The 25,495-nt window shown below is 39.8% G+C and overlaps 1 protein-coding gene across 1 annotated transcript; it reads right to left on the reverse strand.

Annotated features, from left to right (window-relative positions):
* Window positions 1-593: 593 nt before the first annotated feature.
* glud1b (glutamate dehydrogenase 1b) lies at window positions 594-18,872 on the reverse strand. Its single transcript, XM_067575536.1, has 13 exons — window positions 18,288-18,872; window positions 13,439-13,519; window positions 13,027-13,082; window positions 12,202-12,265; window positions 9,917-10,011; window positions 7,093-7,272; window positions 5,006-5,143; window positions 4,663-4,800; window positions 4,469-4,549; window positions 3,545-3,668; window positions 3,236-3,327; window positions 2,820-2,882; window positions 594-1,694 (listed from the first exon to the last, which is right to left on the reverse strand). The coding sequence occupies exons 1-13, from the start codon at window positions 18,682-18,684 to the stop codon at window positions 1,575-1,577; spliced, it is 1,629 nt and encodes a 542-aa protein (XP_067431637.1). The 5' UTR covers window positions 18,685-18,872; the 3' UTR covers window positions 594-1,574.
* Between the last annotated feature and the right edge of the window lie 6,623 nt (window positions 18,873-25,495).

Here is a 25,495-nt window from a genome sequence, read left to right on the forward strand (position 1 = left end):
AATCTCGCTGGATGGAAGACACTCTGATGTCACTGCGAAGCCTCTTCTGGGTACTGGTTATGAACAGGAAAGCTGCTTATTAACATGTGACAGCAAACTTCAACTGGACTTCATGAACAAAACTTTTTATTCTTTTAGCAGTTGTTGTTTAGCTGTGAGCTGAATCAATAAAGGAGACAAGAAAGCAAGGAAGAGAAGTTTTATAGATTTATAGACTGTGTCGTGGTGAATACTAACCTGCTTATGCTCAGTTGCCTTTTCTATTTGTGATGGACAGATTACCTACTGTACCTTCTAGATGAGCATGTTGTTTAAATTCATTCATTCAAGCATACATTATAATAAGTTGTAAAGCTTTGTCATAGAAAAAAAACAAAAATGATGTGATTTTAACCTCCATTTTGGTTGGTTTTTATCTTCTGCTGTTCACCGTCACTTCTTTTTCCATCATTTTTCTGATTACGTCTTTCAGCCGTTATTATTAAGATCCTTGGTAAAATGTCAGAGGACATAAAGTGTTGATCCTCTGCTACATACACCCAACAAATCCTAAACCAGTGTACAGTATGAAAATAAACCAAAACCTCACACAGTTATATCTTAACATTTTATTGGTTTCCAAAAAAAAAAAGAATAAAACAAAAATAAAAAGTAATTTCCTCCAAAATTATTTCGATATGAGGAACTGGACGGTTAAAACAGGAAAATTCAACCAGGGGACAGGCAGCCACAGTGACGCCTCGCCCCCTCCCTGTTCCCCTTTCTTGGCCAGCGGAGGAGTCGGGGAGAAGCTGCTTTAAGATGAGATGAAGCGACGGGAAAGGAGGAAAAAAAAAAGAGCAGGGACAAGGAGGGGGAGAGCATCTATCGAATCTTGAACAATAAAAACACCAACTATGAAAAAAAAAAAAAAAAAAACTCCTTGTTGGGAATCCTAAACCTTGGCAACGTCACTACTAACATTTACGCCTTAAGAGTGCAGAGAAAAACTCAAAGAGTCATAAAACTGCTATTCTCTTTTATTCACATGAATTTAAAATCTAAATCCCTTTTCATTAAAGTTAAACTGAAGTGTCTATCTCCCTTTTTAGAAGCAGACCTCTTTCTGAAATAAGGCATCTGTAGTGCTGTCAACTGAAACCATCGCAACAGGAGGGTCACACGTGCATTCATGGATCACAAAAAGGGCGCCTGAACATGGCTGCCAAACAACAATATTGAGAACATTTAAATGAGGACTGAGGAAGGCGCAGTCTTTCATTCTCTCTCAGGATGTAGCTCTCTGTTTGCTTTTTCTTAATATAATCTCAGCAAAAACAAGAACAGGGCAACATTTAAACAGAGATGCAAATACAGTCTAATGGCAGCACAAAGATTACAGGATAAATACCAGTTAGCCGATGTCTCACTGTATGTACAGTATACATATGTGTGTGTGAAAGAGCCAAACTGATATGTTCTGAAGGCTATTTAGAAGGTTTAAGAAGGCAGGAGAGGGTGATTAATAGCAGGAGGGTTGGGGGGGAGGGGGGGGGGGGGGGGGCGGGGAGGAAGTGTGGGTCATGATTGGCCATTTATGTGAAGGTGAGCCCAGCCTCGTTGTAGACTTTGAAGACCTTCTCGATGGCGTTGACGTAGGCGGCCGTCCTCAGGTCCAGGCCCAGGTTGTACTTGCTTGCTGTGCGCATGATTTGCTAAAAGAAAGAAGAGAACACGTGTTTAAAAACTGTTTGTTTTTTCTCCGTTTCTGTTTATTTCCCGTTGCGGTTTATTTTCTTATTATGTTGGATTCTTTGTTTCCTTTTCCCCTCCCCTTAAACTCAGAAAAAAAGGTGTGTTTTGTATCTTATTAATGTTTAATTGATTGTTAACATGTTCAGTTATCAGTAAAAGGAAAATGTGCAAAACCTAATACATAAACAACACTTATAAGTAGATCAGATCATTGTTGGTTTGGCTCTGCAGGTGAGATTTATTGACAATAAGAAAATGATAGAAAATCAACAGCCTTATCCTTTAATCATTATCGCTTTACTTTTATTGTATGCCAGAGATTCATTGGTTGCTTTTCTGATCCCTGTTTAATCTGCCCAGATGGATGAATGCCTCATTGTGTGACATCATGTATTATGTCAAAACAAATTAAAATTGATCAAACACACAAAAAAAGGATAAAGGTGCACAACTACGACTCAGTGTGGTGAGAAATATTAGTAACAGCCCCTGAAAATCTCAAAGAAATTCCATAAAATTTTCATCCCATGTTTTCTGTGATTATGTTCAATACGATATAATAAGTCTACTGCACAAATTTAAAAGGGAGGTCAAATTGTGATTTATGGGAAACTTGGAAATGTAAGAGGATAGTCTAGTTAATATTTGTATGTCATTTCTAATCATTTATTTATTGGATGTTTGTGATTTTAGTGATGATAAAAGGTATTTCTTGTGTTGGTGGCATGATGTGGCATCACTACTTTGACTACTGTATCTGAGCAATCTTGATATCAAAGACTACAATGGAAATAAATTTTGCACCACATACTATCAGATCAGGGGACATAAAAACCATATCATGTGGATTCACATTAAACACAGTTTCAAATGTCAATTTTCCCACTATCAGTTACAGTTTAATACTAAAAACTGTTTCATTCTATAAAAGTCTTTTATTCGACCAGAAATGCACAAATACTACACTAACATTTCTGAATTTCTGAACTGCAAATCGTGTGTTTCATCTTAAATTACCATACAACATAATATGGTTCCTTTTCATAAAGAGGTTTAACTGTATTATCTCCTGTGGGATCACTTACCCGGGCAGATCTCTCCATGGTGTAGGCCAACCCAGAGTGAACAATATCCTTCTCAGAGGCACCCTGCAAAGGAAAATGAATTCAGCCACACAATCCATCTCAAGAAGGCCACTTTATAAACAGAAGTGTATGCACAATAGTCCTGAAACGACTGATCACTCAGTCAATCAACAGAAAATAAAAAAAATATTAACAAGCATTAGCTTTGTTGGTTCTTTGGTTCTTTTTGTTACTTCACATTAATCCAAATTGAATACTTTTTTACTTTTGTAGACATAACTTGACTCTGGGAACTTGTGATGAACATATTTCATTGTATTTGATGGTGCATTGGCTGAGCTGAAGAAATGCTTTAAAAACACACAAACATCCAGTGCCTGTGTATACATGTGTGTGCGTCAGCGGATGATACTCACAGCAACTCTGGCCTGGAAGTCAGCGGTAGGGACGATGGGGATGGGTCCTCCCTGCTTGCCAAATTTCCTCTCTAAACTTTCCTGCACAGACACTAGAAGGGAAAACATGGAAACACAAAAGGAGAAATAAAAGAGGCATCAGAGATGTTCTTTGTTTCTGCATCAATGTCATACCATGTACCGTATATCTTTGCAAATTATGGTTCTGGTTTTTATCAACTGTTTATGTTCTGATTGTGTCTTATGACCCTGGCAGACTCCTGTCTTTCTGCAGGTTAAGGTGGTATTAAAGAGCAGTCTTGTACTCACTGAGCAGGTGGTAGTTTGAGTCTCTCTCATATTTGAAGGTCAGTCTTCCATAGCTGACATGGTTGAGATTCTTCAGCCACTCGAAATAGGACACCGTCACACCACCAGCGTTCAGGTACATGTCCTGCAGGATGAAACATCACATCCTCAGATATGTTGTTCAACAGTCCTCGTTCTTCTGTGTGTAGAATTATTCTGACTAAATTTCTTCTGTGCTTTAGTTTCACGTTCATGGTTTAGATATTATATTTTTTTCTGAAACATTATTATTAGTTTAACCCTCCCAAACTCAGCTATTCTGCTTCATCAGGACTGTGTGGGTGTGTTTTGATCAGATTTGATTGACAGTGCTGGAAACATACACAAACAGCCCCACAAACCTAAATCCTGTGCGTGAACTCCGCTCACTTCAAACCAGTGAAAAGAGTCCAGACAAAAACACGAATGCAGAAATCAATCATGTGAAATAAACCCGACTGTGTTCATGTAGGACACCATCACACTTAGCAAGTTGATTCAGAGCCTTTAAGGCTTTACTGATCTTAACTTTCCACCACAGTGCAGCCATGTAAAAATGTCCCAGCAAATTTTGGTTGCATCATTCCTGTGGTTTGTTTTTGTCAACTGTATATTTCACAACCTACTATGCACAGATCCATTTTAAGAGCCGTTGCTGCAAATGATGTTTGGAAATCTTAAATTAGTCATATGAATGTCATATTTCAGGTCATATTTTGGCATTCATGAAACCAAGTTATTCATTTGAACTCCCTTGTACTTGGTTTTGCAATGTTACGAGAGCTTGCTTAAAATCAGTTTTCTTTTTAAATGTAAACATTGTTTCTAGTGTTTGCATCCAAATATAGTGAAGCTTTGTAGTTTTCATTTCAGTGTGTGTGTGTGTGTGTGTGTGTGTGCGCTTACAGGGATAACCATGACGTTGTTCTCCAGGAAGATCTTGTCAGCATCTGGGGTGGTGGGACCATTGGCACCCTCAGCAATGATCTGGAAAACAAACACAAACTCACATGACTGCGACTGCCGTGTCCTTATTCAGGTGAATCCAAATAAAGACTTTAAGCACATCATCTTGAGTAAATCAGAGTTAGAGCATTTACCTTGGCCTTGATCCTGGGGGCATTGTGACGAGTGAGCTGCTTTTCTCCGGCAGCAGGGATCAAGATGTGGCAGTCGGCCTCCAGAATGTTTCCTTCATAAGGTTTGGCCCCTGGGAAGCCCACAATGGTGCCATGTTGCTGCAGAAAGTGAAAAGACACACACAAACATAAATTATGAAAGTGAAAATTTCATGTGACAATGATACTTCTGCATAAGATTAAAAAAAAGAAGAGCTCATGTATTTCAGGAAGAGAAACTGGTGGAAAAAAAAGGGAACAACTTTGAGTAAAAACAGATGAAAGAAAGGAAACAGAAGTGAGGGGAAGGCAGCGGTGCTGGTACCAGTTTGTAGTCCTCCAGCTGTTTGGGGTCGATGCCCTCTGGGTTGAAGATGGCTCCATCAATCTCACCGATACCCACACACTTGGCCCCGAACCTGTGCAGGTACCTCATGGAGTGGAGACCCACATTACCAAAGCCCTGAGAAAAGACACAGCAGGATTCATTTGATAAGAAAAAAGATACACAGTCCAACATCACTTTCATAATAATAATCACTTTCAAATTGTACAATAATATCAATAGTAAACAATCTTTTTCAATTGTTATACCCCATTTTACTCAACCATAAACTATACTTCAGCTTCATGCAACTACATACTCTGGCGCCACCATGTGGCCGGTTTAGGTTTTCACATCATCTACTGTATCATGACCTGAGACGAGACCTCACACAGCTGCCATGTGCTTGATTAAACTATTCTGAGTAAATGTGGGTGAGAAAGGGAGACAGGACAAAAAAAAATAAAACCGGACACAGATGGGCAGAATTGATGCTGTCAGGGGCAAATCATTCTGTTGCCTGATTTAAATATAAAATGTGTTACTGTTAAAGTATTTCACTGGTTTAGGCTTGTTGATTAATTCAGCTGGGATTATGTTATCTGTCACAGTATATGTAATTCAATATTGCTTTATTGATATATATATCTAAATACAGTAAATATTGAAGAAAACATAAACATCCTAGAGTAATAAATGTTTATAAAGTAAATCTTCTACTTGTAGCCATGTTTTTTTTTAAATTTCTATTGTCTCGGTGTCGTCATTTTGCACGTCCACAGCTCGGACCTAACACGACTGCAGGGTTATGAAGAGCTTCACAGCTGATTTTTTATAAACTAAGTGTGATAGGACAGTAAAGCCATGCCTGTTTTGATCTTGATAACAAACTGGAAATCTGCTCTCACTAAATCTCCAAGAAAATCTAATCTCGGCACAACATAATCCTCAAACATACACACGGACACACAGAGGGATTAGCTTTTTGTACAGCACATCACAATTCAGCTGCTGTCACTGCTTCTTCACCTCCTTCAATGACGCCCTTACCCCATCATCCCTAACTCGAATATCTCCTACACAAATGTTATTTATCTCCTTCCAACATCTCTGATTGTTTTTTTGTATTGTTGCTGATGAAAATGTGCCTCTTCGGGAATCTTTATAAAACAAAGAAAGGCTGTTTGTGGTTTGTGATATGCATCCTGTAAGGGCATAAATAAGAGGAAATCCTGTTATTTCTTTTGTTTTTGTTGAGTGGAACGCATTTAGACATACCAGATTACACTGTTGTCATGAAAAAGTTGTAATAATATAAAGTGTTGCAGGAAAGCTGCAATAGCCAGACAGTGTGTGTGTGCGTATGTGTGTGTCTCCATGACACGTGAGAAGCTGTCATGTGACAAATGGAAGTGAAACTGATAAGGAAAATACTGCTCTTTGACTTTTTGTTCCCACAGATTCTTCTTCTCTTCTTACAGACTTACAGTTGAAACAGTTGTATCCTTACAAAAAGGCTTTTCTACTCACTATTGTCCTCTTTGTTCAGTTTCTTTGCCTCTTTGTTTAAGACTTTTCCATGTCGGTGTGCCACAAATATGTGAAGTTTATTATTATCTTCACGAATAGGACATTCCTCTGATTAAATCTGATCTTTACGCTAAAAGAAGAATAGCAATGAGCCGAATCCAAACAGCAAATTCTTACTTCTCTAAAGATATGAGACTCAAACTGGGTCTCACAAAGCTAGACACATGGGACTTAGAGATGTAGAGCAGGCTAATTTGTCCCAAAGGATTAATTGGTTCCAGTCTCTTAGTGAATCATCATATGAACATGCACAAAGAAGGGAAACTCCTTCAGACTAGTGCGGTCTGCTTGGTATGAGGAGATCAGGGCCGGGCTAAAACAGATGGCATGACTCTGATTGAGGCACAGCTCTAAAACCTCCTGTTGTTTCAGATGAAAACTTAAATCCTGCGAGTATCTGTGAGCAAATATCTGCAGCACATTTGCGTCTAGGGTCTCATCTTTCCTCTCAAGTAAAATGTTTCTACATCGATCAAACCATGCCTGCGGGTGTGTACCTGGATGACAAAGGTCTTGTCCTGGAAGCCAGGGGTCAGGCCCAGCATGCTCATGTAGGACGCCTCGTTAATGAAGTTCTCGATGCCGTGGAAAACTCCACGACCGGTAGCTGAGATACGTCCGTGGATTCCACCCTGGCTGATGGGCTTTCCTGTCACGCAGGCGTGGGCGTTGATATCCTGCACACAAACACACACACACACACGCAGAGAAAATCAGACCACACAGATCGCTGACTGTAGACAACCCTGCAGGTTACTGAAGGACATTTTTGAAGCCTACCAATCGGACAAACCGTTAAATACCAAAGCTAAGTTTGATTGGCAGAGACACTAATAAATTAACTGACCACAGCACAAAATATACTACTCTTAAAGCTTTAATGTCGCCAATGAGTAGGGATAGGTTCCCAGTTGGCAACATGCCTGGATTTATTTGGCTCCAGTGCTCGCAAATCTCTTATAAAACTTGTATTTTTTCCATTAGTAGTACTACATCTTAAGGCTTCCTGCATCAGCTTTAGCTTTCAGCCATGGTGTTGACTGCTTGATATATACACATAACACATTATGTGTTCAGCTGACTGCACATCATTACAAACTACCCACAATCCTCTGCCCTCAGATACCCGGAGCAGGAATGTGTCACCCACTCCAAGTCCCTGCTAAGGGTGTCTGGAACAGAGGACACGAGGCTGAATAAGGTGAGAGGAGGTTAGAGAGAAGGAGAACAGAAAAGGAAAGTGAGTATTATGGGGAAAGGAGGGGTTGAAATGTTTCATAACATGTGAGATTCACAACTATTAAACACCAAATGCAGGTTAAATTTCTCCACAACAATGGAACGTTATTTTTCAAAGTCATTAACACTCAAAGTCATACCAAACATGATTGAGCAGAAGCGGTCAAGATCTTTTGTTTTTTTACTGAATGTGTAAATAAAATATCTACTTTTACAAAGGAAATTCAATAAAAATTTATATGGGTGCATAAAAAAAATAAAAAAACACGTATTTTTCTGCCAAATACCAACATATCAAAGTGGCAGCCATAAATATCACTGGTCAATTTCTGCCAAGATTGCTCTACTTAAGTTGGAAAAGAGCCATACTATAACGTCACACGTTTCAGTGAAGTTGAGACCATATTGGACTGTTTCCATGTTGCATAAAAGTATACACATGGCCAAATCAATATGCATTATGATAATGTCTTTTTGTATCTCCAACAATGCAAACATACAAGTATTATAAATACTACATACATTATTCACTAGTGCTGCAAATCATTACATTATCAATTAATCTATCCATTATTTTTTCTATTAATAATTAAGTCTCAATATTCCAAAGCCCGAGGTGATGTCTTCCAGTCGCTTGTTGTGTACAAAATCTAAAGACATTCAATTTCTAACCCGCAGTAAATCTTCATATTGAAGATGCTTGAAACAGTGAATGTTTGGCATTTTTATGGGATAATTGACTTAATCAACGTCCAAATTTTTCCCAATTAATTTGTGTCCTTCAACTAGGAATGGAAAATATATCAATACTATATCGATATCATGATATGAGAATAGATATCGTTTTAAATATTGGATATTGTAATATCGTGTTGTCTTTTCCTGGTTTTAAAAGCTGCATTACAGTAAATTGATGTAACTGATGTAGATGATGAAGCCCTACCATCAACTAATCAATTAATAAACTAGTTGCAGCTATAATAATCACCCAGCTCTAGTCTAGTGTATAATGAGTCAGAGTCTCTTAACACTGAAGCTTGCGTTTCCTTCCTCCTTTTGAATTCACTTTTATACTTCCTTTAAAAAGGTCATAAGTTAAGCTTATGCCCCTTTCCCATTTTAATATTTTCATTTTCATGGTCTCTTTACAAACATTTGCATGTTTTTATGGCCAAAAAGCATCTAGTTACAGCTGTACAAGCCATGGATGCAGCCCCTCTTTCTCACTCAGCCTGAAATGGGCTGTTTTGTGTCTTCCCAATGCCGCTCTTTTCTGACTGGCTGACTGTTTCCTGACTGATGCACGCCCAGGCCAACCACAGGTAACGGACTGTAGCATGCAGAGAGCTGAGGTGAGGAGAGAAACTGGTGCAACTATAAATGACAGCAAGTTCCTCCAGGAAGGAGTGGGGGGGGTCCCGTTGGTGGGGGAAACACTGAGCATAGAGCTGTGACATCACAACCTTACGGACGTCCAAACAGCTCACTTAAAGGCACAGTTTCTGAATATGGGCTGTGTGCATTTCTCTGTGGAGTGAGAGTTTTGATACTTTCACAGTATTTATATGGCAATTACACCTGGTTTATAATCAAAAAAGAAACGGAAATCTCTACAATATGTCCCCTTTAACTCATGACAGTGGTAACCACAAGTTTATAGTGATTGAACATATATTGTAACAGCTGCAATACACACACACACACACACACACACACACACACAAACGGGTAAATACTTTCCATCTTTAGTCAAATAAGCTGTGTTTGACAGGTTTTGATAAAAGAATGATTAACTGATAACACACACACGCACGCGCCCACTCGCACGCACACACCCACACAAACAAACACACACACACACACACATACACACAGGCCTCAGTCTGTAAAGCTGCTGTTCAAAGAGGAGGAATGTGTCTGTGGTCTGCTGGGAAGGGAGAGGCAGGAAATGACTGTTCAAGTTTACATGTGACTCATTCATTCCCTGTTCCTAATTTGGCCTATTTCAAAATCTGCACCAAAAAAAAAAAAAAAAAAATCAGCCAAGTTCTACAAATTGGTTGTGCGTGTCTGAGAACTCACAGTGTGTGCAATAGTGTTGGCGTATGTGTCGGCAATCCAAGACATTTCCCTCTCTCCTGTGCTCATGTCTGGGGCCGGGACGTCGATGCCAGGTCCTGGTAAAGAGAGACAGGTGGGAGAGGAAGGTAAGGAGAAGTACGAGAGTTTGCTAAAGCACGTCAGCTACCGCACAGGAATGCACGTGAGTACATACTTCAGACACAGGACGGTGCAAATTAACACAATTCAAATTTTTCTCATACTGGACATTATCAGAAACCAGGCTACAGGCTTAACAACAAGCTACCTCTGCTGATTTTAAACAAGACTAGGTCAAAAGTGTCAATAATGTGAATTCCTGGAGATTAAATCATGAGTCATGCAAATCATGCATCATGGATATTTGTTGGTAAAGTGTGGTGAAGTAGCACATCACATGACGTGGTTAAGCTACATTTGAGTAAAAAAAAAAAAGTTGCAAATGCAGTTGTTAGAACTATACTTTCCACTCATATCTTGGGATGTTTGATTTGAAAGAGAACTTATTTTATTTCTAATTTGATGATGTCTCTCATTTTTCACTCTGCACTGACTGTTTTGTCAGAGTGGTTGTTATTTAAGGTGCTTTAACTGTGCGTTAAGTCCGTCATGCCTGTATGCACCTTTTTTCTGCCACTTTCCTGGTCAATGATCACGGAGGCTGTGGCGGAAATTGTAAATGAAAGTTTTGACAGTATTTTGGATGCAAATTCAGGAGGCTTATCTCCACCCAGTTACCGCAGTCAAATCAAGCGCACCCACACTAAACTGATATAAAAGCTATATGAGTTGCATGTTTTAACTGCAAAACGTGTGTTTTACTGCTGTTGTGCATTGTTTGTGATGTGAAAACATCAGAGAAATAAAAAAATAAAAAGCTCGCATCCTGGTATTAGTTCAGATATAAAATCCAAACACACCATGGAGCGTCTCTCCTTCTGGCTGCTGACAAGCAATGTCAGCCGGAGAGTCGATCACACCGGACAGTAGAGGAGGAGACGGTAGAGATGCTGGTATGCGTCTGTTTAAACAGGAGTTTAGCCGACTTCAGCGCATTTAACACCGCAGCTGAGAGCGTCAGAGCGCGGCAGCAGGAAACAGAGTCACTCTGTGTTGCGCTGCTGTCCTCCGCTTCCATCATCTCGCACTGATTCATTTTCAAACAGGAACAGCCAATGAGAAAACTTCCAACACTCGGCTGCCAACCGATGGTGTAACTTCATCACTCACTCACTCACAGACAACTGTGATTATAGGGCTGGTCGGTGGCCGGTCCAGCCAACAACACAAATGATGACAGGGGAAATCTGAGTGCCAGGCTTTGTGTCCTTGTGTCATATATACAGTACATGTGCCCTGTAGGGCCTCATATCCTGGAACAAGGTCCAAAAACAGAAGCTGGCACGCAGAGAAGTGGGGGATGGGACAAGACGAGAGAGAAAACAGGGTGACTGAATTTCTCGTTAGGGGAGGTTTGACCATGTTCATGTTACACTCACTCACAGGGCAGTGATGTGTGCAGTGGGTGCTGCTTTGCCTCCAGGGTGTATCAAAATGCAGGCATGAAGGCCCTTGAATAAAACCTCCCCAAATGACACAACTACTGCTGTCTACAAGCAAATGACAGACAGTAACAGGCAGTATCATATCACTCTTTGCTGTGTTTGAACTAAACAGATTATAAACATTGACATTCAATCAGGCAGGGGTGAACGAACTGGATGTATGAGGGCTGTTAACCTGCTGAATTAGTGTACATATGTTACACGTGGCCTTGTTGCTTTAACACAGTTAATAATAAACAAATTACAACTTCAATTTTTGTAATAATAATATCACATTTACCAGTCTAACAAGCTAATGCCTTATCAAATAACTCATTGTCAAATAGGGCCAAATATGTTTGCATGTTGCCTTGTTTTAGCCCTTTAAATATCAGGTTCAAGTTCTGCTTTTATCCAAACCCCCCCCCGTGTCTTTTTCACCATCATTAATTGTCTCCCTTTTCAGTTGACACAGGCACACCCTGACATACCCAAACCTGAATAAACAGAGCTGGATGAAAGGAAACGTTACACCTCTCACCACCACAGCCATTTCAACAAGAGTCAAATGACAAAAAGAACTCTGGACATCCATTTTGCGGAGTTACATTCGGTGTAAAATAACTCACCAAAAACCAAGCAGTGCAACAAGTGACACGTTATAAAATTACTTTTGGGACTGTTGAGTATTGAGACAAACAGTTATCAGTTTAAACAACTCACCGATGAAACCCTTCTTGGCCAGCTCAATTGTGAATCTCCTAGTAATCTTCTCCAGCTCATTATCCTGCGACACACAGAGAGCACACAGTTCAAGAAAAACATGTCGTCACCTTGGTTACAGTGTAATAAGACATTCAAGGATGGGATGATGTTTAAAAAAAAAGCTTCACTACAGAGAAAAACAAAGTGCTTTACTACCAACAAACCAAACAGTGACTCATCCATATAAAGCAATACTCTCCCTCAGATATTTAGACAGATGCTTCAGGCATTTAGACCAAACTGTGAGGTTTTTGTTTAGTGGTTTATTTCAGAGGTTTTCCTTCCAGTAAACTCTGGGTTTAGAGGCAAAAGCCAATGATCTTTAAATCTGTTTATTTCACAGTATACATCAATAGACAGACTCTCAATACCTATCTATAACCCCATAAAAAGGCAGAGCAAGCACCATTAGTTAATTTAAAGAATAAGAAAATATAACTTAACCACAAAACATTTGTATATATCTTATTATTAAAGATAAGAACGGCAGCAGTCCTGCCTTTTGCATTCTAGTGCAACTGAAATCATCCTCTGGGTTCGTTTGTATATGAGAAAGAGACAGAAACACAGAGCAACTCATCCAGCTCGGGATATTAAGTTAAGAATACAGTGTATGAATATGGGCACTACTTCTCCCGTGACTGCCGGCTTTGTGAGTTGTATGTGCTCGTCTAAGGCTTTGTTGCTTTCCTATAAGTATTACAACACACAGTTCCACATGTCTGTGTATCTCTACGTGTGCGTGTGAGTGTGGGGGAGGAGGATTGACATTAGAAGGCTTACAGAGTAATTCCTGGGGTTGATCTTGACTCCGGCTTTGGCTCCCCCAAATGGCACATCTGGAAGAGAAGAATACAGCTTAAAAACTGCACGAACACACGCACACACACACATTTGTACTAAACACACATGACATTGAGATATACACTTAGATTTGCATTTGATTATGTGTAATCAGTTGAAAAAGAAGTGAAACAAAGGCTGGATAAATATCATCTGCTACATGTTGTTGCATGACCAATACTTTAATATCTTGGAAAAAATAGTCAAAAGCAGTTCCTTGGTTGCTTTTGAACATTGAATATAAAGGCGGTAATGACAACAATTTGGTAATACACACAGTATGAATATGTATGTGCAGATCTGGGGATAACAGGCATGAGGCTGTATGGAAGGCAAAGACTTGAATACTCACCAACAACGGCACATTTGTAAGTCATCAGAGAGGCCAGGGCTTTCACCTCATCCACAGACACATCTGTGCTGTAACGGATACCTGAGGGAAACACACGCATACATGGAGAAGTTTACAACCAGCCACTAAACGGAAAAATATGTCAGCCGGCAAAATGCTTTTTGTGTTTCTTTTGTTCAAAATTAATTTTTTGTAGGGTTGCAACACGTTTTCATCATCGATTAACCTGCAGATTATTTTCTTGATTAATCATTTTGTCTCTAAAATGTCAGTGTAGTGAAAATGCCTGTTATAATTTCTTAGTTTCTTAATTCCAAACACAGAAGATCAGTTTTTTCTATAATGCATGACACATAAAAGTTTCAAATCCTCAAATTTGGGCAGCTGCGACCAGCAAATATTTGGCATTTCTGTTTAAGAAAAATGACAAAAAATAATTATTTGATTGTCAAAATAGTTGCTGATTAACTTTTGTTGTTGCAGCTCAAATTTTTCTGACAATAAAAATACATTTCTACATGCTTTTTTTGCCTAAATTGACATGTACTGTATTTTAACATTTTTATATACTAATAAATGAGTTCAAGTGCCTTGTATATTGGCAGTTCATTAATTGTTTCAACTGCAACATGAGGAAATCATTAAACTACACTGTCAACAACAGAAAAAGGTAATGAATAGCTGAGATAGAGCGCCGTCTTAAACTGTAACTACAGCCACAAACACCCGACCGACAATCACAGTATGTTCTCAGCAACTACACGAGACTTCATTCACAGGTCAGAGATCGCTGATTGCGTCCAGCAGTAGCGTTGGGAGGGTGGAGATCGAACGAGCCAATCCCAGCCCTCGAATCTAACCCCATCCCTCGAAGCTGCAGTCATTCATTCCTGTTGTCTGGCGTTTACTACAGTCGCCACAGTAACATGTGTGGGCCAGCCTGTGTGCGATGTAACATGATACGCGTCATACAGCCAGCTGCATGTCCAGCCAGGTTTCCCCGGTCGTACCACTTCATCTTATGGGCACAGTGTGAGTGTGTGTGTGTGATTGTCCAGTAGTGCTTAATATAGCTCATCCAGAGTTAGCTTACACAGAGAAACCCAAGGACAAACAAGCACAAAGTGGAGATTGCAGATCACTTTATGGGGACAAAAGCTCTATGTGTCTATATCTATGTGTTCGAAACACAGGAAGCACAAGTAAAAGCCCACTCACTATGATGTCATCTTAAAGTGGCATTTAATGGCGTCATTTTGTGCCCACCTACTGTCATTTGCATAATTGCAGTGGGTGCCTCCAAACTCCAGTCTGTGATAACTGCAATATTGAATTAAGTGACAGCAGAAAGCTCCATCTTTCAGCAAGCTGATGTGGTTATCCCTTTATCTTTACTTCCATTCATCTAAAGATCGGCTGAGTTACTGCGGGCTGGCAGAGGACAATCTTCAGCTCAGTGATCAAATTAAAAAGGGAAAAAAGCCTGTCAGGCTACCCATCCCCCCATCTTGCTATTCATCTATTCACCCAACAAATAGGCCATCACAGCAAAGCATACCTGTTAATACATTCCTCTGAAATGGAGAGCAGATTTTGTGAAAATATACAGCACTGTGCCCAAGCTGAAACTTGAGATCCTGCAGCAGTTTACAGTCAGGCCCGGAGGCCCGACATGGTAGAGTTTTCTGCTTCGGAGCAGACTTCTCGAGTCTGAGGCGGCCTGCCAACTATCTAGACTCTTTTCTAGTGTGTTTGGTTTTAAGTATTTGTGCATTTGCCCTCACATGCTATTTTTCTTTTTTGTTAGTAATGAAACAAAGTACTGTAACATATCATTTACTTACATCATGTGGCATTAAAACTACATTTTACATCATTGCAACTGAATGGCTTTCAGTTGTTACAATGCGGTGTCCCTCCATGTCTATGCAACTGTAACTGATATGCTGCTACAATTATAATGTGTGATGAGATTTAATAATACAAGGCTGCTTTTCTGTCCAGTTGCAAATTGGAAGTAAAAGGTTTCCGCGTGCAGCAAAATGTAATATACCACAGATTTATTCCACTTCTGCACAAAAAAAGATGGATGTTGACGATTTAGACGACTAAACAAAACTTGAGTGGCTTGTACTGTTTAACCATGGGACGACTTTCCATAAACTGTTTTCAAGCAGTGTGCGAGCAACCATGCATACACATCATATGATGTTCCTGCGCTAAGACGCTCACTCAGCGGTCAGCAGAGAGCAGTGTGAGCAACACATGCACACACAAAAAAAAACAGCCTTTGCACTTTGTAGTTTACTCTGATGTGAACAAAGCAAGGGGTCTATGCACCGTATCAATGATTAAACCCACTGTCAATTTAACAGCTCTTACCCCCATTGCACCCGTGTTTTCCAGGAGTTTTGCATAAGGGAGGGACCTGTCAGACTTGTTTGTCAATTAAATAAAAATATGTTTATATATTCTATTATTATACAATGAATATGAACTGCAATTGGCAGGCTGAGCAATAAATCAAATATAAGTTATTATATTCACATCGTTCCACCTGTTCAGTGCCACTGCATCGACATAAATCAAAAGTTAACACTTGCTGTAATGTGTGTAGCCAGCCACTGTAACTGCTGCTTAGTTGTATCTTGGGTCTGGATTAGGCTCTACCACTCTAGAGGACTGTTAATGCCAAGCTGGGTTTTGATTTAGATTCTCATCAGAGTAACCCTGGGCTCTGCTCAGGCTTTTATGACATGGATAGGCAGTGACACTCTTAATTATTTTACCTATATTTCATCTCTGAGAAATCTCTTACTGATTACTGACTGGACATTCAGCATGGCTGGACACAGCACTGTTAAGTTGATTGGGGAGAAACCTGTAATGGATATTTCATCTGGGTGCCATAAAAAAAGTGTACGTGTAAGTGTGCATGTCTTGTGGAGAAATATGCCTCCCCAGAATAGGTCTACATTCACTACATCAAGCAGGTGCAGTGGAGGGGTTTCATAGTGTTAATACCAGGCCAATGTCCACTCCACACCATTCAAACATGCCCTTTGACTGGCTGCCTTAATGGCATGTTTCTTTCTACTGAGAATACCTCCTCTCCAAAGCGCCCTCCCCTCCCCCACCTGTCACACTGCTGACAAATAGGAGTGCCTGGAAAGACAACCACCCCCTCCCCAACTCTCACGCGTCCTGACTTCCTACACATCATATCCCTCTATTTGCAAATTACCCAGACTGCACTGCAGCACTAGCCCATAATGCATTTGGTTTGAACCTTGAACTTTGAACCAAAGAGCATAAGTCACTATCTATATATATACGTATGTATGTATGTTTGTATGTATGTGTATATATATGTATATAATATTATATCATATATACACATACATATATAAGGCTGGTACACTGCATATAAAGCTCTTTAAACTGTTTCTTTCTGTGCTTGGATTCTCACATTATACACATACATTACACATGCATTAGAGCTGCAACAATTACTTGACAGAGAATTAATTGGCAACTATTTTAATAATCTAATAATTGTTTTAGCCATTTTTTAAAGGAAAACTGCCAAACATTCAGTTGTTGCAGCCTCTCAAATGTGAGAATATGAAGCTTTTCAGTGTCATACATGACAGTAAACTGAATATCTTTGGATTTTGGACGGTTGATCAGACAAAAACAAGAGATTTGACTTCACCTTGAGATTTCACAAATTATAGCAGGCAGTTTTCTCTATTCTCTGACATTTTATAGACAAAATGTTTAATTGATTGGTCAAGATGTGAATTGGCAGATAAATCAATAATGACCTGCTTTTGACACCTGCCTAACTTTGCCTGCATGTATGAATCACCTGACAGAACAGAGCATGAGCAAAAAGTCTTCAGTGGTCAACTGTGTTTTCTGCAGCACATGTAGAGATGCCAAGGAGGCCTGAAATGCTCAATAACATAACACCTGATGTCATCACACACACCTGACACACAAATTAAAATAAAAGTAGGCCATATGAGTTATTAGAGCTGCAACACTCAGTCAATTATTCGATTAGTTGCCAACTATTAAATTAATCTCCAACTATTTTAATAATCGATTACTCATTTTAATTAATCTTTTAAGAAAAAAAGTGCAAATTCTCTGGTTCCAGCTTCTCAAATGTGAATATTTTCTGGTTTCTCTAGTCTTCTATGACAGTAAACTGAATATCTTTGAGTTGTGAACTGTTGGTCAGGACAAAACAAGACATTTAAAACATCAGCTTAGGTTTTTGGAAACAGTGATCGACATTTTTCACCATTTTCTGAGATTTAATGGACCATACAACTAATCAATAAATCGTGAAAATACGACATTTTAATAGATAACAAATAGCAAATAGCAAATCACTGGAAATCTTAGTATTTCACTAGATTATGATATGCTGGGCTGGCAAAATGACTGCACATAAAAAACAAAATTAAAGACTGACAGCTTGTTTGGGGGCTGCTGCAGTTTGGCGACAACAAACTACAGTAGCGTTTCAGCCACAGGTGAGGAGGAAGGTCACTGTAAAATGCACAAGAGTCTCATGAGAGCAGTGCTCAGCTGTAACAATACAGGAAAACAAACAGGATAAGCAACTATTACAGCAATAAGGCTGTAGTTACCGGTATGGTTAGGCAGCTACGGGTAGGACCGTTACAAGCTGTGTGTAACGGTCAACTGGCGCAGCAGCTGCCTTGTGTTTTCGGCTTTTAACTGGCTAACGTTACTGCTAACTGATGCTAAGTAGCTGGCTAAAGCTAGCTAGCTGCCAGAGAGGCCAGTCAGGGAGGTTTGGCTCAAATCTTACCCCCTTTGCAGGGTGTCCTGTGCTGGCTGTGCTGGGCGCGGTACCCCTCCACCACCTCCCACTCTCCGTTATCCCTCTTGATGGGGAAAGACACGCTCAGGACGTGGTTACAGGGCTTGATGATGCGCAGGATTCCCCGCACACGGTTCCTCTTCTGCTCGGGGCTCTCCCTGGTCCGAAGATCCTCCACCAGCTTGTCCTCCACGATGGTGGCACCGCGGTCGAAGAAGCCCTCGACCATCCTGAAGAAGTTGGGGTCGTCAGGCTTGTCCACTGCATCGGCATAGTGACGGACCCGCATCAGAGAGGAGGAAACCGGGAGAGCGGAGTCAACGCAACCCGAGGCCAGGGCAGTGCCCGCAGAGCGGCTCAGCAGCTCCCCGAAATACCGGTACATGACTGAAACTAGCTAACCGTGTTACGAACTAATAAAAAGTCAACTAAACAACAAGGACGATGGGGGTGACGACAGGAGAGGGGGGTAAAATGAGCGACACAGCAGCTCCTCACCGTGTCCCGTCCTCTGGCCGAGTGGGGAATGGCATCCTGTGTCAGTTTGCTTTAAAAGGCAGCACGAGCCGAGGAGAGGGAAGCAGTGGGGGGGGAGAGAGGGGAGGGGGGGAGGGGGGGGGATCCTCTGGACGCACGCGGAAGAGGAGGACCAAAGGAGGCGCGCGCCCGTGGGAAGCAATTGACAGCGCGCGCTCCCGAGTTTGCACCATAGATTTTAAAGATATCCTCCAGACATGTTTTTAGGTGAATATAAAATAGTCTACTTTGACTAATAATTTGTGATAATTTGTTTCTGATATAGTTTTTCCATCAAAAAAAGTTATTTATTTTGTTAAAATCCTTAAAATGACATCTACTCCTTCTCCATCATTAAAAATTAAATCTATAAATATGCAAATATTATTGATTTAAGCAATATCTCACGACTGATCGTGATATATTGTGGTTATATTACAGCTAAAGGGCGTTGTTCAGCTGATAACCGTCTTTGCTGTGATATAATCACAATATACCACGGCCAGGAGTGAGATATCGCGTTTATGAAACGGTTATTACAGTTATAACAATATAGAAATTATAGACACAATCCAATAAAACAGCTTTATTAAATAACAAGTACATTACAAGAGTCACAAAATACAAGAGGCTGCCTGTGGTTGCTATGCAGCGTAGTAAACTGCTAAACTAATGTTCAAGCTACTCAGCAATCTAACCTGAGTTACGTATTCACAATAATTTGAATGCTCCCATGAATTGTAAACCCATGGAATAACTGTTAAGGGTCACTGGGGTCATGCTGCAAAGTGTTTGTTTAGGCTGACTCATTTTGTTAGGAGATGTATTGCATGGTGTGGTGAGGATGCTGCTCCACCTTCTTCGGACACAGAGTTTCAGTCACATATTGTTCCTGAGAGAGTTCTCACATTTGTGCTTACAGTCATTATCTCTCTCGCTTCAAGGCCCGCACTCAAAAGCTTTTGCACCATGGTGCTGCGGAGACAGCGGTGGGTGTAGCTATGCGTCGTCCCTGCTCACTTACAGATTGTGGGCAACATTTTAATGGTAGCCACGGAGTGATGATTAAAAACAGTACTGTAAAAGGACATTAAACATCATAGCTGTAGTATACGCTCATTATACGACGGCTATCAACCAATCAAATTGCGAGATTTTAACTACCCATTTTATAAGTCTAAAGTTTTCCTGTTGGACACAAGATGTCTCTTACTTCACTGTAAAGTCCATTCTCAGAGTTGGTGCGCTGAAAGTTTCCATAGTGGACTAGGATTGACTCCTATTTGTGACTATTACTATTTGTGATGTCACAAATCCTGCTTGTAGGCCTGCCCCTTTAATTTAGATTAGCACAGATAAACTTTCCACTTTCAGTAGCTGAATGTGAAAACAGCCTTCTAACATCAAACTCTTCACATACATCATTCTGCACGATGAAGCTCAAACATCCAACTGCAGGAATAAGAAGTAAAACATATAAAAAATCCAAATTACATCAAATTACCATTACAGGTGATGTTGAAGTTAAACCTGCTAAAAGTTGCTAAACTCTGTAACCATTGACTACATTTTATCTCTTGTTCTTCTCAGATTTACAAATAATCTTGCTTTTGTCAAACAGACATTTGTCATTTCTAGGTGACATTGTGCGTGTATGTAATGTATTAATGTGTGTAACCTTGCATTATGTGTCCTGTCTGTTTTTTGCTTTGTACTGTTCTGTTATTGTGCATATGTCTTAATTATGACCTGCGATGGACTGCAGATGACTCTGGTAAGGTACATCAAATGGTAACATTTATGTTTAACACTGTACATGGTTCCCTGCAAATAAATAAATAAACACATATAATACTGTTTTAAAGGATAATTCCAGATAATTTCACGTGATGATTTGTTTGTATATTAATATGCAATATAAATAAAACAAAAATGGTGATATGCATTGTAGCGAAAACATCAAATTTTGGCCAAGTGATCATCATTATAACACAAAAATACATTGCCTTTCATTTAAGGTAATTTGATGAAAATCTAAGGCAAATAGCCTTCTAGCCCTCTAGTCATTTTGGAAATCTGATTTACAAGACAAGCGCACTGTGTCACACTTAGGAAATATGGTTATTTACTTTCCTGCCTAACAAAAAATTGCTTTTGGGCTCCTACTGACCACCCACCTTTTTATTAGGTCTACACAAAATTTATTTAGGCATGTTTGTGTGTCCTATGAGTTTAATACAAACTGAAATGATACATTTGTAAAAACCCAGAGTTTGACACCTGGTGCCTCTACAAGACAGGGCCACAGGAAAAATGCAGGATAATTACACTTTAGACAACAAATGTGTAATTGACGACATGACCCAAAACCAAATGTTACACAGTGAACCTGGTTCCTGGGGCATTTTAGAGATGAGACGCTTGTGTCTGTATGCTAAATATGAAGCTACAACCTGCAGACAATTAGCTTAGCTTAGCATAAAGACTTGAAGTAGTGGGAAACAGCTAGCCTGGCTCTGCCCAAAGGCAGAAATAGATCTAACACAACTGGTTTGTTTTACACTTTGGTTTGTACAAATTCTTCAAACAAGATATAATGTGCTAAGCTACACTAATAGTCTGTAGCTTCATATCCAATGGACACATATTAGAATTTTATTGATTTTCTCATCTAACTCTCTGAAATACATTTTTTAAGTAGCCTCATGTCCCTACAGAACTTATTTTCTTTGACAAAGACCACTTGAAGAAAAAAGACATTTTAGTCACAGCTGTATAATTTTAAACCAGGACGATATGAAGGTACAATTAGAGGCCAGACGACCAGCTGAAGGGTCACAAAAAACTAAACATTTAAACATATTGTATTAAGAATATGTTGAGGTGAATGAGAACCACTTAAAACAAAAGATTGGTAGATGAAATAAATGTAATAATTCACTGAGTTAGTAGAAACATGAAGTGCAGCAGCCTGGTCATTCATTAGCTTTTGTACAGCAACAACAGTGTTAAAGTTCTGTACTTTGTGGTTTGTTCAAAGGATCTCTGCGAGGCCTGCTGTCATCAGCAGTTCCCTGATCTGCTGTTGAGTGGCAGAAACAGAGAGAAAGAGAGTCAGGTGGGAGATGTAGAAAAGACCCATTGTGTTTGCAATTAACGACCCTCATGGGCAGCGAAAATCAATGAGGGAGTGGTCGTATACAATTTGTGTCTGAAAAATCCAACTTGAAAGCCATTATTTGGCACAATATTTCTTTATTTTCTCAGACGATATAAGTGAAAAACCATGTCATGTACAACAGAACATGACATTAGTGGGGCATGATGTCAACACACACACTACACATAACACAATTATGGTGTATGGGGTATAATGTCCGTATCTTTCTTCCTAAATCAAATCATATTCTATATATCCATGACTACAGCTCTTTCCAGTTACTGATTACATATGTCTTTATATGTGTCCACTATTCATTTTGTCCAGTATGATTTTGTTGGCAGGCTTAAGCTGCTCACTCTATTGCTAATTAGTCTAAATATTCTTTAATTTTTCTGTTCTCCTGTTTCTGCGTTTTCCAGTTCATTAAAGGATATGTTCATGATTTTCCAAGTCTATCTTGAGACAACAGTCAACTGTCCAAATGAACATTTTTGCTCACATTTTGCTCACTGTTATAATTCCTCCTGTTCGTACTGGCCATTAAAAGATCCCCTCGAAATGCTTTTACAATGTGAGTGATGAGTGACTAAATCCACAGTCCTAGTTTTGTGCAAAAATGCATTTAAAAGTTTATGTGAAGGTGATATGAGGCTCCAGCAGTCTGAGATAGTCAAATAAAGTGGATATCTGCCACATTAACAGTCTTTTTGTCTTCACTGGCCACGGACAAGCCCTATAACTGCGGTTGTCTGTGAGTGAGTGAGTGTTTTAACTGTGCACTCTCCCTCATGCCTCTATGCGCCTTTTTTTCTGCCTCTTTCCTGTTGATGATCATGGAGGCTGTGGTGGAAATTGTAAATTAATGTTTTGACAGTATTTTGGTTGCAAATTCAGGAGGCTTACCTTCGCCTGGTTACCACAGTTACAGTCAAATCAAGAGCACCTGCAGAGCAGCCGCCCCACATTCACTCAGTCACTCCCTAACAACTGCGGTTATAGGGCTGGTCCGTTGCCGATCCAGCCAAAAACAAGAGACATCCACAGAATGAAACAGATGAAAGTGCAGGGGGAGTTCACAGATAATAGTTATAATTAAAATTAACATTGCAAGATATGAGTGGAAAGTATTGTTCTTGCAACTGCATTTATAACCTTTTTTTTGACTCAAACGACTTAACCTTGTAATGTGAAACGCTACTTCAGTACACTTTACCAGCATATATTACTGGGAGCACTACAGAAAATTGCAGATGAACATTTAATATCCAGGAATTCACATTATAGATACTACCACTGACTATCCCTTTAACAAATTAGCCACAATTTCACACATTGACCATACACGGTCCAGCCATAAACTAGGTTTTGACCTAGTCTTCTTCATATAAAATTCCCTCTATGTGTTTCCCAAGACAGTGTTTTCATATTGAGCTGCTGTGGTGAGATCGTAACATAAAGAAGGAATTTTGTGCTAAAAAGAATAGAGATAGATAGAGATATCCACTTTATTTGACTAATTTGAACGGCTGAAGCTCCATATTTGCCTCAGATAAACTTAGGATGGGTAAAATTAGGATGGATAGTATGAAATGTGTAACACGAGAATAATGGAGTCTGTGTATGACCTCATACTGAATTAACTGATCTCTTGAGTTAATTGAGCAAGAGTGTATGCTGTGGAGACATTTAGCCCATGTGTCCTCTGAGATTTCTGCTACTATTTTAATCTCCTAAGATGCCTTCAGGTGCTGTGTAGGTGGAGCAATTTGACCCATGTATACATTTACATACATTACAAACCTAGAGACCAGCTTTTTGGTATCAGCTTCAGTTGTCAATAATAAATGAATAGGAACTGGGGATTTGTAGATACCTGAAAAAATGAGATGACTGCAGTGTAAATTTTGCTTTAAGCAGAGCAAATGACAAGAAAACATCATCAGTGTACAGGTCATTAATAGTAACAAGACTTTTCCTTTTTCATGTTAAAAAGCAGCATCTAATTGTGAAGGGGGAGATGCATGATTATAACAAATGAGGGCTAAAATGGAAGTGTTTGGTAACTTGAACATTTTTTTTGTTTGATACCATACCTTTAATGAGTTTTTGGCTATAAAACCAATCCCTTTAAATGATCCAGGAGGGGTTTTTTTTTGCTGCATTGAATAGTGCTGGAAGAGAAGTCTTACTTATGTTCTGCTCTATAGCCACCCGTGATGGAGTTGTGCCTTTAAGCTCTTCAGTGTGTGCGTCAGAAATACAGATGTAACAAGATACTATGTTTGTTTTCCCATCTGTTCATACAGTACATTATAACATCAAAGACAGATAATCAATTACATCCTTCCAGAACCTCTTTGCATCAGGACAGAAGCCTTTTATTTAATGATGTTAGATAAGCTCTATGTAGAATTTGTAAAATATTGCACCAAATATGTTGAATTTGGTTTAGTAATATAATACAAACACAACAAATGTCACTGAACAAGCACATCCTACCTTACTGTATATGCATGTTCTGTCAGGATATGTGTGTGCCATGATGCGTGAATGAACACGCGTTTTATATTTGTGCAATTATCCGAGTGAGTGTGCATTATTGAGGGCAGCAGGTCACACATGGTGCGCGTGTGTTTGTGAATGAGGGGGTGCTAGAACGCGTAGGTATTTCAGAGACAGCTGGAACAAAGCGGAGGGGTGTGTGTGGAGCCGAGGGAGGGTTTTGGTGCTTTCCACTGAGCTGCAACGACACTACCAGGTTGCTCAAGATAACCTCATTGGAGGCCTCTTGACTCAGAATATAATTTCATCATCCTGTTTTTCTGTACTGAAATTTGCTATCTTAGTCTATTCTGTACACAACATCTATTTCATATTTGTCTGTCCTGGAAAGGATCTCTCCTCTGTTGCTCTTCCTGAGGTTTCTACCATTTTTTCCCAGTTAAAGGGGAGTTTTTCCTTATTTGAATCGAGGGTCTAAGGATAGAGGATGTTGTACGCTGTATAGATTGTAAAGCCCCCGAGGCAAATGTGTAATTTGTGATATTGGGCATTTAAATTAATAATTGAGCTGACTTCAGCATAGGCCCAGATAGCATGCGGAAGTGGGCAACTTCAGGCAATGATGTGGCACTACTGGCCTTCTTCTGACCCGGACAAAATGGATGTTAGCCAGAAATGGCCCACATGTAAAATAGCAAATATGGCCCAAATATCCCAAATCAAATATGAGCCTTTTTTGTTAAAGATGCAGTGCTCTCAGGTATGTGTATTCTAGATGTGGGGCAGCTCCTGTTTATCTGGTTTGTTCTTGGTTGACTTACAGCTTGCTTGTGGCCCAGATCTGAGAAACAGACAGATCTGGGATCAGACCGCCGTAGTGCCATCATTCTACGCTATATGTGGGCCGGATGACAGTGCCGAAAGTGTCGGGTGTGAGCTGGATCTGGGCCACAGTAATTTTGTTATCTGGGGTTGGCAAGGTATCATGGGTACAAAGTACCGATCAGCCAGTCAG

This window comes from Thunnus thynnus, chromosome 20 (genome assembly GCF_963924715.1).
Source record: "Thunnus thynnus chromosome 20, fThuThy2.1, whole genome shotgun sequence".
Lineage (NCBI taxonomy): Eukaryota > Metazoa > Chordata > Actinopteri > Scombriformes > Scombridae > Thunnus > Thunnus thynnus.

Bases quoted from the DNA above. Each gene is read 5' to 3' on its own strand.
- glud1b (XM_067575536.1), bottom strand. From the start codon at position 18,684: ATGTACCGGTATTTCGGGGAGCTGCTGAGCCGCTCTGCGGGCACTGCC. The intron at 5,144-7,092 runs GTACACACCCGC...GTCTTTTCTCAG, and splicing joins ACAAGACCTTTGTCATCCAG to GGCTTTGGTAATGTGGGTCT. The intron at 3,328-3,544 runs GTGAGTACAAGA...TTTCCCTTCTAG, and splicing joins CTCAAACTACCACCTGCTCA to TGTCTGTGCAGGAAAGTTTA.